This window comes from Trematomus bernacchii, unplaced genomic scaffold (assembly GCF_902827165.1).
Source record: "Trematomus bernacchii unplaced genomic scaffold, fTreBer1.1, whole genome shotgun sequence".
NCBI classification, from domain to species: domain Eukaryota; kingdom Metazoa; phylum Chordata; class Actinopteri; order Perciformes; family Nototheniidae; genus Trematomus; species Trematomus bernacchii.
In genome coordinates, this window is record NW_022987337.1 from 137 (window position 1) to 13,974 (window position 13,838).

The window sequence follows — 13,838 nt, forward strand, 5'->3', positions numbered from 1 at the left end:
ACAACCACGGCATTGCCGTTCGAAAGCGCTGGAGACGTTGTAGTACATATGCCAGGCCAGTAGATGGTGCTGTTGCTCACAGAATCAACCCTTGCTAAAACAGTTCTAAAAAATGTCAAATTGAGCAAAATGAGGCATGGCTAAAATGCATGATCTGTTTGGTATTTTGAAAAAAAAAAAGTATAAATATGCCTTATATAGGTATGGTCCTACACTATATTATTCAAATATAGCATGATAGGTCCACTTTAAGGTAAACTTCAGTGAGCGGAAGTAGAGATGATAATCACATTCCTTTCAGAATAAGAGCATCCTGTGGAGCAGCTCAGTGCTGGAAGGACCTCTAGTGGACAGACAGAGAACAGCAGCTGTCCTCTTTAAACACAGATAACATATCTGCTCCTCCAATCAGGAGAGGAATCTTCTCTTTAAGAAACATTTAGTATTTTTTTATCAAGATTTATAATGTTTCACATCCAAAAAGCAAACACAGCAAAGACAAGATTTAAAATAATATTTACAAACAATCAATTTAATTCAGTTTGATAAGAAATCTCTCTCTCTCTCTCTCTCTCTCTCTCTCTCTCTCTCTCTCTCTCTCTCTCTCTCTCTCTCTCTCTCTCTCTCTCTCTCTCTTTCTCACACACACACACACACACACACACACACACACACACACTCACACACACACACACACACACACACACACACACACAGCCTGGTACTACAGTAAACAATAAGACAGTAGCTCTCTGTCTTCAGACTGCTGCTGGACTCCGGCTGAGCAACGCACCGAGAGACAGGATATACAGAAAATACAGAATAAACTGAAAATACAGAATATATAGGTTTTATCAGGACTTAAAGGAACTATCAGGTTCTCCAGGTTCTCCAGGTTCTCCGGGACGATGGACCCGCAGCGTCTGTCCTCCGTCTCCCAGCAGCAGGTCCGTCTCAGGATAAAGGTACGACCGATCGGATGAGAACATATTACAGAAATCACTTTTAAAATCCCTCAAGAGGTCAGACTCATGACTGAGTACACAACTAGTACACAACTAATACACAACTAATACACAACTAATACACAACTAGTACACAACTAATACACAACTAGTACACAACTAATACACAACTAGTACACAACTAATACACAACTAGTACACAACTAATGCACAACTAGTACACAACTAATACACAACTAGTACACAACTAATACACAACTAATACACAGCTAATACACAACTAGTACACAACTAATACACAACTAGTACACAACTAATACACAACTAGTACACAACTAATGCACAACTAGTACACAACTAATACACAACTAGTACACAACTAATACACAACTAGTACACAACTAGTACACAACTAATACACAACTAGTACACAACTAATACACAACTAGTACACAACTAATACACAACTAATACACAACTAGTACACAACTAATACACAACTAGTACACAACTAATACACAACTAATACACAACGAATAAACAACTAATAAGATAAGATCAGAAGTACTTTATTGATTTCAACTGGGGAAATGTTTGTGTTGCAGCATAAAAAGATATGGCATTGTTCAATAGAGAAGTTAAAAGACTCCAGAATGTGAACATCTCAATAGAAATAAGATAGCATTACAATAAAGTAGAAAATGTACATGTTGAATTACAAATATAAAGTAACAAAATATAAAGCAGGATATTATATATACATAACTATTAGAGCAGCGGTTCCCAACCTTTCTTAAGTCCACTTAAGAATCTAAAAGATGTTCGCGGCCCTCATTCAACCATAAACAATACGGAGTACTTTTTATTTGAATTAGAAAAGGAGCTGGCCATCAGTAACAAACAGACATTTTTATTACACGGTTTAGTTGAATACTCGATTCTGATTGGTCGAATCAGACCATGTGACACGTTGTTAATCCAGTAGAACAAGGACTGTGATGACCATTGCTAAGGAGGATCGAGAAAGAAAAAGGAAAGGAGGTTCAAATAAAAAAAAAATCCTAATAATGAAATGTTTCCACCCATAATATTTTGCTAAATTATTTGGTGGCCCACTCGCAATGCCTTCGCGGACCACTAGGGGGCCGCGGCCCACAGGTTGGGAACCGCTGTATTAGAGGAATGAAATATTAAATATTAGATTGAAGATAAATGTAAAATGTACAGTTTAAGTACACAAATACAAACAATACAAACAGCTCATACTCAGAGACAGGAATACACAGAGGAGGAATCTGCCGTCCGTGTATTTGGTATTCAGTTAAACATAAACTCTGAGAAAAACCATAACCATTTACATGAAATATACATTTACTAAATACTCTGAGGAATGTGCAGTATTGATACAAAAAGTGGAAAGCTGTGCAGATATTAATAGAGGTTTATTATAAATAAAACTACAAATGATATGTCAAGAGTTATTCAAACAATAAACCAGAAGTAGGACTCTGAAAGAGAAATGTAAAAGAACTACACATTTATTTTCTCATTCATGATAAGTGGGGAAACAGCGCCCCCCTCCCGTCGACCTTCAGTTAGCGGCCACTGCCGGTATTACACCGTGTGTGTTGTTCAGCTCAGGCAACAGCACTGACCGCGCATGCGCAATGAGATGAATGGCCGATGCACCTGACGGCAAATTCCCGTCCGTTAATCTGCGCTCGTGAGACTTCGTGAGTCTTCGGGAGTTTCCGTGAGTCTTCGGGATGGAGATAGAAACTCTTTTAGACTCCAATATGATGAAATGCAGCTTGTTTTCGTGTCTACTTTCGTGCTCTGTGTGAATCTGGCCTGTTCCACTACTACTCTCGCTGTCTTTAGAGCCGCCCACCTTCCTTCTGTAACATAATGGTATAACCCTAGTCTGTCCTCGCCTGTGATTGGGCGCGCGGTGTGCCCGTCAACACTAAGTCCCGCCCCCCTGTCTGCATGGATGCGCTCTTCGGCTCTTCCCGGTCGCTACAGAGGAGAATCGGCTCTTTTTAGTTCGTGAGTCTTCGGGATTCTCCGTGGATCTCCGTGAGTCTCCGGTTCCACCCTGACTGCAATGGGATGCTGCGGTAGCGCGGAGGTAAGAACCGTTACCGGGACCCCTCCCTCCCGACCCAAAGCCCCGGTGCTCCTGCACGGAGAGCCGGTGTCTGGGTGTGTGTTTGCCCGGTGCAGAGCGGCAGCAGAGCGGATTAGAGAGAGGCGGTAATCCGGTCAGCTGCTGGAGGCCTGAGCTACCGGGAGATATAACATGTAGACCGTTAGAGAGGAGTGTGTGTGTGTGTGTGTGTGTGTGTGTGTGTGTGTGTGGGTGTGTGTGTGTGGTGTGTGTGGTGTGTGTGTGTGTGTGTGTGTGTGTGTGTGTGTGTGGTGTGTGTGTGTGTGTGTGTGTGTGTGTGTGTGTGTGTGTGTGTGTGTGTGTGTGTGTGTGTGTGTGTGTGTGTGTGTGTGTGTGTGTGTGATGACACTGAGCAGAGTGTGTGTGTGTGAGTGTTCCTGTGTTGTGTTCCTGTGTGTCACCCTTTCTCCCTGTGTGTGTGTGTGTGTGTGTGTGTGTGTGTGTGTGTGTGTGTGTGTGTGTGTGTGTGTGTGTGTGTGTGTGTGTGTGTGTGTGTGTGTGTGTGTGTGTGTGTGTGTGTGTGTGTGTGTGTGTGATGACACTGAGCAGGGTGTGTGTGTTTGTCCCAGTGTGTGTTTGTCCCAGTGTGTGTTCCAATGTGTATGTGTCTGTGTTTTGTATGTGTCCCTGTGAGTGTCCTGCTGCTGTGTGTATTTTTGTATGTGTATTTGTGTGACTGTGTGTGTGTATCCCTGTGTGTGTGTGTATGTTTGTATGTGTTTTTCTGTGTCTCTATATGTGTGTATCACAGTGTGTGTGTGTGTGTGTGAGACACTCTTTTGTTCCTGTAAGTAAATGTGTTTTGGACTCAGACCTGCAGGTCCACAGAAGATACAAATAATCATACATACAACTGTGTGTGTGTGTGTGCCTGTGTGTGTGTGTTCCAGAGGACAAAGAGAGAATGGAGACCTCTGGAGGACCGGAGCTGCACAGACCTGCCCTGGTTCCTGCTCTTCACCGTCTTCTGCGTCGGCATGGTAACGCTCACCTTTGTTTGTTTGTTTGTTTGTTTATAAATCATTTCAGTCCTGCTGAAGCGGGAAAACCTCTCAATCTTACGACACACACGATAAGTTGATCCTGCATCACCCTCTGACGTACACCAGACCCTCTAACGTACACCAGACCCTCTGACAACCCTCTGACGTTCATCAATCCCTCTGATGACCCTCTAACGTACACCAGACCCTCTGACGACCCTCTGACGTTCATCAGTCCCTCTGACGACCCTCTGACGTACACCAGACCCTCTGACGACCCTCTGACGTTCATCAGTCCCTCTGACGACCCTCTGACGTACACCAGACCCTATGACGACCCTCTGACGTACATTAGACCCTCTGACGTTCATCAGACCCTCTGATGTACATTAGACCCTCTGATGTACACCAGACCCTCTGACGTACATTAGACCTTCTGACGACCCTCTGACGTACATTAGACCTTCTGACGACCCTCTGACGTACATTAGACCCTCTGACAACTCTCTGACGTTCATCAGACCCTCTGACAACCCTCTGACATATACCAGACCCTCTGACAACCCTCTGACGTACATTAGACCCTCTGATGTACATTAGACCCTCTGACGTACATCCGACCCTCTGACGTACATTAGACCCTCTGACGTTCATCAGACCCTCTGACGACCCTCTGACGTACATTAGACCCTCTGACGTACATTAGACCCTCTGACGTACATTAGACCCTCTGACGACCCTCTGACGTTCATCAGACCCTCTGACAACCCTCTGACGTATACCAGACCCTCTGACGACCCTCTGACGTACATTAGACCCTCTGACGTACATTAGACCCCCTGATGTTCATCAGACCCTCTGACGTACATTAGACCCTCTGGCGACCCTCTGACGTACATTAGACCCTCTGACAACCCTTTGAAGTTCATCAGACCCTCTGACAACCCTCTGACGTACACCAGACCCTCTGACGACCCTCTGACGTACATTAGACCCTCTGATGTACACCAGACCCTCTGACGTACATTAGACTCTCTGACGTACACCAGACCCTCTGACGTTCACCTCACCCTCTGACGACCCTCTGACGTACACAGGGCTCGACAGTAACGGTTGCCAGGTTGCCATTGGCAACCATTCAGAAAAAATGTCAACCATTTCTTGGCCTTTGGTTGCCATCAGTGGCAACCAGTTTTTAACATAAAGAAATAAGGACAGCAAACAGCAAAATGTGCACCCCAAAAGAGATAAATGTTAATTATTTGTTGTATTAAGAGTGATATTTAATTATTTTTTGGAACCTGATACTTAAGTTGCACGTGCATTGGTGTGATTACGGAGCCAGAAAGCGATGCACGTTTACTCGCGTGCGTGGTGCGCCGTGTGTTTGTTTTACAACAAATGGCGAAGCAAATTAAGTTGTTTGACTGTGGGGTAAAAAGTTCGGCCAACCCGTCAACATCTCAAACGAATGTTCAAAGTGATTCAACTGATAAAGCGCAAGGTGAACCCGAACGAAAAGCAAAGAGGAAATGGGTAAAGTCTTGGGAGGCGAAATATATATGTGCATTCTGCTCCGTTCTCCATTCACTTCCGGTAAAAGTTCCTTCAAAATAAGAGTCCCGATCTTATTACTACCAAAATAAAAGTGCTAAACGAAACTTTACCATCGGAAAATATTGGCATAAAAATATAATCACTTCTATAAAAAGGTAACACATTTTAAATATAGTTAGACATATTAAAGGTAATTTACAGCATTAATAATTAATATCTAATTCTTAACTGTGAATGGTTTTCAATTATTTAACATTAGAAATGTATTAGTCTGGCCAATCCAAGACTTCAATGCTGAAGGGCCAGTGGATCTGTGGTGGGGGTCAGCACAAAGGTCAAGGAAACCCACATTTGAAAGGGAGACAACAGATGACCAAGAAACTAGTGACTTGCTCAATTCATTTGTGAGGGATCTGTGAAGAACAACAGCTGCACTACTGGTGTTTAGTATACCAGCAATTGAGGGTGGACAAGTTTCCTACCACTTAAGTTTCAAATAATTGTGTTAATTACTTATTGTAAAGCATTTGAACATTCTTTTGTGTCACATTTTCATTATTAAGTTGATGTATAACTGTATAGTATCTTAATTATTTAAAGGTCCCATGACATGCTTTTCCGGTTATTACCCGTCCCCTTGTGTTATGAAGGTTTTTCTGCATGTAAACGGTCTGCAGAGTCAAAAACCCTCAAAGTACACCCTGTAGGGAGTAAAACTCTAACACAGAAAATACCTCCCCAAAACGCCTCGTTGGAGATTTCTCATTTTCCAATGTTTTCTTCCTGGGTATCGTGACGTAGGGATACCCAGTAGCCACGCCCAGAGCTATGGCCGCACCCTCTGCCAGCCGAACATATATATACTGTTGGAAGCTCAGGTTCAGTTCAAAACTGTGTCCAGTCATGCCAACGAGGGTCTGTTTCCTGTCTTGTGAGGGGAAATCTTCAATGCATGCCTTACCGAGGGCAGAACCACGACGAAGTCAGTGGTTGACATTTCTTGTTAACACTGTTCCTTCAGATGTTCGAGCCGGTATTGTACTGTGTGCGCGGCATTTCACGGACCAAAGCTTCGCAAACATTGCAGCGATTCATGCCGGATATGCACAGCGTAGGACACTGAAGGACGATGCTGTTCCTACTTTGTTTGGACCAGCGGGAGATTCGGGTACACAACCTGTAAGTACGCATTGTTGTTTGTGTATTTATGATGTTTAAAACAAACAAGGTATCTACCACGACTGTTTAAATGGGTAAACGTTTTTGGGGCTGCTAAGCCATTGACACAGTGCTAACTGGACTAACTAAGTTGCTAGCGTTTCCATACATCAACTCCAATGTCAGCAGATGGCCTTACATGTATCTCATAGCAGGAGAATGTCTGCATTCACACACAAAATACTCATAGACAGTATACTCCGGGTGATTTACCGTACGGTCAGTCGCGAAACTTAATTACATTATAGTTGGCGTTCCTAGCGTGTATGCTACCGAGCTAAACAAGAAGGCTACCAAGAGCTAGACATGCTAGGGAAAACATTGTTTTTATGCCAGCTACAATGAATGACCGAACGTAGCAGACTACCCGTATAAGATTGCAATTGTAAACATGTTCTTGCTAGCCTAATATGAACCACTAGCTGTTGTTCATAGTAGGTTGGCATATTACACTGAACAACTAGCAAACGTAGGTTAGCATATTAATCTAGCTGGCAAGCTAACGAACCTAAAACAACTAAGATTCTCTAATATTTTGTGATTTGCATTTGATTTCGTCGAGCCAGATCAGGAAACTCCTGGCGTATCCGGCGGACAACACATGATGGGATGACCACTCTGATGCCTCGTTCTAAAAAGCCCCAGCACCAGCTTACAAAACTGCGATAGGCAAGATGCCGAAAACGCCTATAAGGGGAGGAATGGATGATATACAGTGTATATATGTATATTTACACATGTTCATTTTGTACATTTCTAAAAATAAAGTTTGATGGAAATACTTAGTATCCTTTCTTCCCTGAATTATTTGCTCCTATAACATATCATTCATATATAGCAAACCATGATTTGATTTTTCATCAAACACAGTAGTAGTTTATTACAGGTAAAAATAACGTACTCTTCTTCCGTTCTACGCCTCAAAGGTCTATAATCGAATCTTTACATGTTATGGAGGTTCTGCAGGGTGTGGGGTATGTATGGTGTATATCATATAATGTTGTGTGCTACTGCTGGTGTTTTCAGCTAGCTGGCTACATAATGTTGTAACTGTCAGCTAGGCTACCTTTCTAATTTCTTTGCAACAGACGTTTTCCACTTCGGTAGGCATCATGGCGCAGTTTCCACAAGTGCACCTAAATAACAACAGTTGTAGGTACAGTTCGGTTAGTTAGCTTATAACATATACGGCTGTACCGACGCCATTGTAAAACTGATGTTCCGCTCAGAGCCGACAAAAGCACTGTGTTAGACATGGGCGGAGCCTCTCTGGTGGTTGACTAATCAGAACAGAGTGGCCGAGCTGACCAATCGGAGCACACTGGGCTCACAGGGAGGGGGGGGGCAGGAGCTCCAACAAGCCGTTTAGGACAGAGAGTGAATACACATACTATACAGAGATGCTGTATGAGAAACCAATGTGAGTTTGGAAAATTGCACAATATAAATCTATTCTAGTAGACCTCAACAATGGAATTATGATCAGTGGAAATGGCCATGACATGGGCCCTTTAAAATATAAGGTGACTTAAAATGGCAACCGTATTTTCAGTTTTGGCAACCAAAAGCTGATGCCTGGTTGCCAGCCTGGCAACCACTTTTAAAAGTTAGCGTTGAGCCCTGGTACATTAGACCCTCTGACGTACACCAGACCCTCTGACGTACACCAGACCCTCTGACGACCCTCTGACGACCCTCTGACGACCCTCTGACGACCCTCTGACGTACACCAGACCCTCTGACGTACACCAGACCCTCTGACGACCCTCTGACGTACACCAGACCCTCTGACGTACACCAGACCCTCTGACGACCCTCTGACGTTCACCAGACCCTCTGACGTTCACCAGACCCTCTGACGTACACCAGACCCTCTGACGTACACCAGACCTGGGAGTTAGCTCTGGATTTAGTTGGAGGATTGACTTCAGTCTGGCTTTATTGAACCGTGGGAGCCTCTCCTCTGATTGGCTGGAGGTACAGACACCTCAAAGCTGGGTGAGGTCAGGAGGAACTGAACTTCAGATCTGAACTGGGATGCAGTTTATTTCACAGCTGGTCTGAACACAGCTGCATCTCCAGCTGTGGCTCAAAGGTTCCCCACATCCTCAGAGTCTCAGCAGGAAGGAAACGATGACCCCGTGCAGCCAGACCAGAGACAGCGCCTCAGATTCATTATCACACGGCTTATTTCAATACTACGATACGATAGGATAATACTTTAATGGTCAGATGAAGTCTGAAATGCTCCTTGCATCCCAGCAGCTCCATGTGTAACATCAACAGACAAACATCAAGACACATGAGAAACAAACAACAAACATGGAACATAACAGCAGGATCAGTGAGAGCTGCTCAAAGAGCCATCAGCGTGCATCTGATCTGTAGCTCTGTGTTCACTGAGAGGACAGACTGGAGCACAGAGGATGCTTCAGGCTGACTTTATTGATCTCCATCAGATGGTAGCAGTTCAGATTCTCTGTCAGAACATGCTTTGGGTCCCAGAGGATGCTGTTGGAGCCTCTCAGGTTATTATGGTCTGTGAGTCAGGAAGTCTCTGACAGGGTGACCAACAGTCTGTGAGCAGATTTTTAACATTTAATACTCCATTCTGATTGGTCATTTCGGACATTTCAGAGTTTGTTAATACTCAATAACACACAGCTGCTAAGCACAAGAAAGACTGTTGTTAAGGAGGACCAGGCGAGAAGGAAGGGGTTAAAAGCAGAGCGCTGGACGTATACAACTATGTGTTGTTGTGAGTAAACAGATTCATATGCTCAGCAGCTGCAGTGTAGAAATGACATTCTCCTGACCTGAGCTCCTCCCACAATGCAACATATAGAATAACATACAACAATACAAAATAGTGCAAGAAGTCTAGATAGATGTAAATAGAATATGATATGTACGAGAGCAGAATATGAAATTAAATAATGTAAATTAAGACAACATTAAATACGGTTTATTGCGGTGATAACTATTTATATAAAACAGACGTGTTGTTGTATTGTTGTGAGTAAACATGTTGTCCTCTCCTGCAGGGCAGCATCTGCGGCTTCACCATCGCCACCGGAGGCGCCGCTCGCCTCGTCTTCGGCTACGACAGCTACGGGAACACATGTGGTCAACGCAACGAGCCGATCGAGGGCGTGAGGCTGAGCGGCCTGGACCACAGCGACAGGAAGTACGTCCAACACTGTGTACTAGTACTGCAGTACTTTACATCAACTACTGCTGCTCAGGGGTCTGTTCAGGGGTCTGTTCAGGGGTCTGTTCAGGGGTCTGTTCAGGGGTCTGGATGAAGGTCTACCAGCCGACCCTACAGGAGAAACTGAGTTGATACGAGTAGTTTCAGGTTCTCCATGTGGGATGAAATGATCCACAGTTAGTCCAGGGTTCCAGCTATCATACTGAATACATATTTACTGTGAATGCATGCAAACATGTATGGCATTAATAATGTATATCTAATTACATTAACTGTGAATGTCTTTCATTTTATTTAAAATTAAATACAATTACATAAAAGATTTTCCATAAAAAAAGTTGATTCAAGAACAAATCTCTGTTATTAGATCAGTAATCACCTTTAGACATGTATTGTCTCAAATAGTTGTAAAATACAAAAGTCTTCATTCTGTCAGATGCAATGCAAATCGTGCATCCCTTTAAGTTTAAAACTCGCCTATGCGCAATGCGTATTGGTGAGCTGTCTACACGTCAAGTGTCCTATTTGGGTTGCCTTACGGAGTTGTCCAATATGGCGGACCATCTCGCACATCGGACAGATCGGGCAGGGATGCAGATCGGGTAGTGACAGTTGTTAATGCTCTTATTGTGGCGGTCTGACTTCCTGTGCCCTCAGGTGTGTGTTGTTGTAAAGGCTCTTATTGTGGCGGTCTGACTTCCTGTGCCCTCATGTGTGTGTTGTTGTAAAGGCTCTTATTGTGGCGGTCTGACTTCCTGTGCCCTCAGGTGTGTGTTGTTGTAAAGGCTCTTATTGTGGCGGTCTGACTTCCTGTTCCCTCAGGTTCGTGTTCTTCTTGGACCCGTGTAACATCGACATCGTTCAGAGGAAGATCCGCTCCCTGGCTCTCTGTGTGTCTCTGTGCCCCCCCGAGAAGATGGAGACCTACCAGGACCTGAAGAGGTTCGCCATGCTCAACGGTGAGGCCGCCGCCGGGGCTGATGGGAGATGTAGTCTGTGAGGGAAAGAGAGTCTAACTCAGGGAAAAGAGCAGCAACTTTAGCGTTCATTTTAAACACGAGCATTACTCTCTACATTTATCGGATCACCCTAAGTCACACAGAATAAGATTAGCTTGATGCTTCATATTTTGTTTTTGTACATTTGTATTTCCACATGCACATTTTTTACTTTTTCAATGCTATTTTATTCTTTATTCTATTTGAGACGTTCACATGTTGGATTGTTCATTTCTAGTCTTTTAATTTCTCTAATGTTCAATGCTTTGTTTTTATGCTGCGGCAACGCAAACATTTCACACATTGGGATCAACAAAGTACTTCTGATCTTATCTTATGAGAACAGAAAGATATATTCATTCATAATATTTGAATATATGATTGTATTTTATTATAATCGCGAGAGGAGCAGAAACACCGACTCATCAGCGCTGCACGTCATGCTGATGATGTCATGTCTGCAGACACAGTGTGACACAGCACCAGTGTACTGTACACACACACACACACACACACACACACACACACACACACACACACACACACACACACACACACACACAGTAACAAAGGCAGCATTAAGCGTGTGTGGTTGGTGCCACTCGTCTCCGCTGAGTTCACACATCTTAATGAAAGGAGTGTCTCACACACTGTTTCTGTTATTCTGTCCACCCTGAGGCTCTCCGGAGGAACACGTCTCCCTCCTCCTGTCACTCAAACACCCACTCTGCTGTCTGACAGGAAGCAGGGGAGCTAATGCTAATGCTAATGAAGCTAATGCTAACGGAGGTTCCATAGAGTTACATCGCGGTGCGTTCAGGCTCTGCTGTCAGAAACACAATCTGACAAGAAGTCAGCAGGGGAGCTAGCCAGTGCTAACAGAGCTAACTCTAATGGAGCTAACGCTAATTGAGCTAATGCTAATGGTTCCATAGAGTTACATCGTGGGGCGTTCAGGATCTGCTGTCAGAGACATCGTGGTGCGTTCAGGCTCATCCCTTCTCTCTGTGTTCTCTTTCAGGTTCTGAGTTGTGTTCCTATGAGTTAGCGGGTCATAAATATCCAGGTCTCCCTGAGAGGTTCTCCAGATGTCCCAAACTTCCTGTTCCACCCAGGTGAGTCCAAAACACTGACCTCTGACCTGCAGTAAGTAGGTGTTTGACCTCTGACCTCTGTTAGAAACATCTCCCTGGTCCCCGGCTTGAGCTTCAATCTCAGGATCCATGTATTTGTGATCCTCTCCAGAATGGAAGTAGTCATCACATACAGAGCATCAACTAGTTCCTGAACAGTGTCCTTCACATGCTGATATCCAAGAGAGGGAGTTACACAGTCACAAGATGGAGGAATAGAAAGCAGTATTCAATGTTTACTTCAGATTAGCTCCACGTCAGAAATGATCATGCTTGTCATATGTCTATCTCCATAGAGGCTGAATCATCATGTTAATCACATAGCTATCATATGCCTCAAACAGTCCTGGTGCTCTTCTAGGTAATCATACATCCTGTCATGTACACAGCTACAGTTGGGATACCTTTGTTACCATGTTACTCTCATGTTGGAAGAGTACTGTTTGACCTCTGACCTCTCCTTCAGTAAGCAGGTGTTTGACCTCTGACCTCTCCCCGCAGTAAGCCCCTCCCGGTGTTTAACCGCTGCACCCCGGTGGATATCTCCTGCTATGCTAAGTTCTCGGAGGCGGTGGTGACGTTCGTCGGGGATCACAGCGTTCTGCATCGTCTGATCGCAGGGGTCGCCGCCAGCAAAGAGATCATCATCGGGCTGTGTGTGCTGGCCCTGAGTGAGAGACACACACACTGAGATACTGTGACTAACATGTCTCTGACTCAAAGACCCTCAAAGGACCCTTAAAGGACCCTTAAAGGACCCTTAAAGGACCCTTAAAGGACCCCTATTAGACTCTTTATCACCAATATATAACAACGCCGCTGTGACAAATTTCCTATTTGGGTTGCCGTACGTAGCTGTCCAATATGGCAGACCAACTCGGGTGTTCAGAGATGCATTCAGGTACATCAGGTCTTCAGAGATGCATTCAGGTACATCAGGTGTTCAGAGATGCATTCAGGTACATCAGGTCGTCACAGAGATGCGTTCAGGTACATCAGGTGCTCCTCTAACCTGTCTCTCAGGTAGTCAGAGATGCGTTCAGGTACATCAGGTGCTCCTCTAACCTGTCCTCTCAGGTAGTCAGAGATGCGTTCAGGTACATCAGGTGCTCCTCTAACCTGTCCTCTCAGGTAGTCAGAGATGCGTTCAGGTACATCAGGTGCTCCTCTAACCTGTCTCTCAGGTAGTCAGAGATGCGTTCAGGTACATCAGGTGCTCCTCTAACCTGTCTCTCTGGTAGTCAGAGATGCGTTCAGGTACATCCGGTGCTCCTCTAACCTGTCCTCTCAGGTAGTCAGAGATGCGTTCAGGTACATCAGGTGCTCCTCTAACCTGTCCTCTCAGGTAGTCAGAGATGCGTTCAGGTACATCAGGTGCTCCTCTAACCTGTCCTCTCTGGTAGTCAGAGATGCGTTCAGGTACATCAGGTGCTCCTCTAACCTGTCCTCTCTGGTAGTCAGAGATGCGTTCAGGTACATCAGGTGCTCCTCTAACCTGTCCTCTCTGGTAGTCAGAGATGCGTTCAGGTGCATCAGGTGCTCCTCTAACCTGTCCTCTCTGGTAGTCAGAGATGCGTTCAGGTACATCAGGTGCTCCTCTAAC

At 44.6% G+C, this 13,838-nt stretch overlaps 1 protein-coding gene across 2 annotated transcripts in view; it reads left to right on the forward strand.

Annotated features, from left to right (window-relative positions):
• The first annotated feature begins 828 nt into the window (after positions 1–828).
• The window catches only part of slc44a1b (solute carrier family 44 member 1b), a 29,178-nt gene continuing 16,168 nt past the window's right edge, over positions 829–13,838 (forward strand). Inside the window, exons 1-6 of one of the 2 annotated variants that reach the window (XM_034127935.1) lie at positions 829–965; positions 4,026–4,115; positions 9,938–10,080; positions 10,927–11,063; positions 12,124–12,217; positions 12,737–12,906. In XM_034127935.1, the coding sequence (XP_033983826.1) occupies positions 909–965; positions 4,026–4,115; positions 9,938–10,080; positions 10,927–11,063; positions 12,124–12,217; positions 12,737–12,906 (691 nt within the window). In that variant the 5' untranslated portion in view covers positions 829–908. Of the gene's footprint in view, positions 966–2,972; positions 3,097–4,025; positions 4,116–9,937; positions 10,081–10,926; positions 11,064–12,123; positions 12,218–12,736; positions 12,907–13,838 lie in introns of those variants that run through there. The other variant, XM_034127945.1, reaches the window with a different exon arrangement.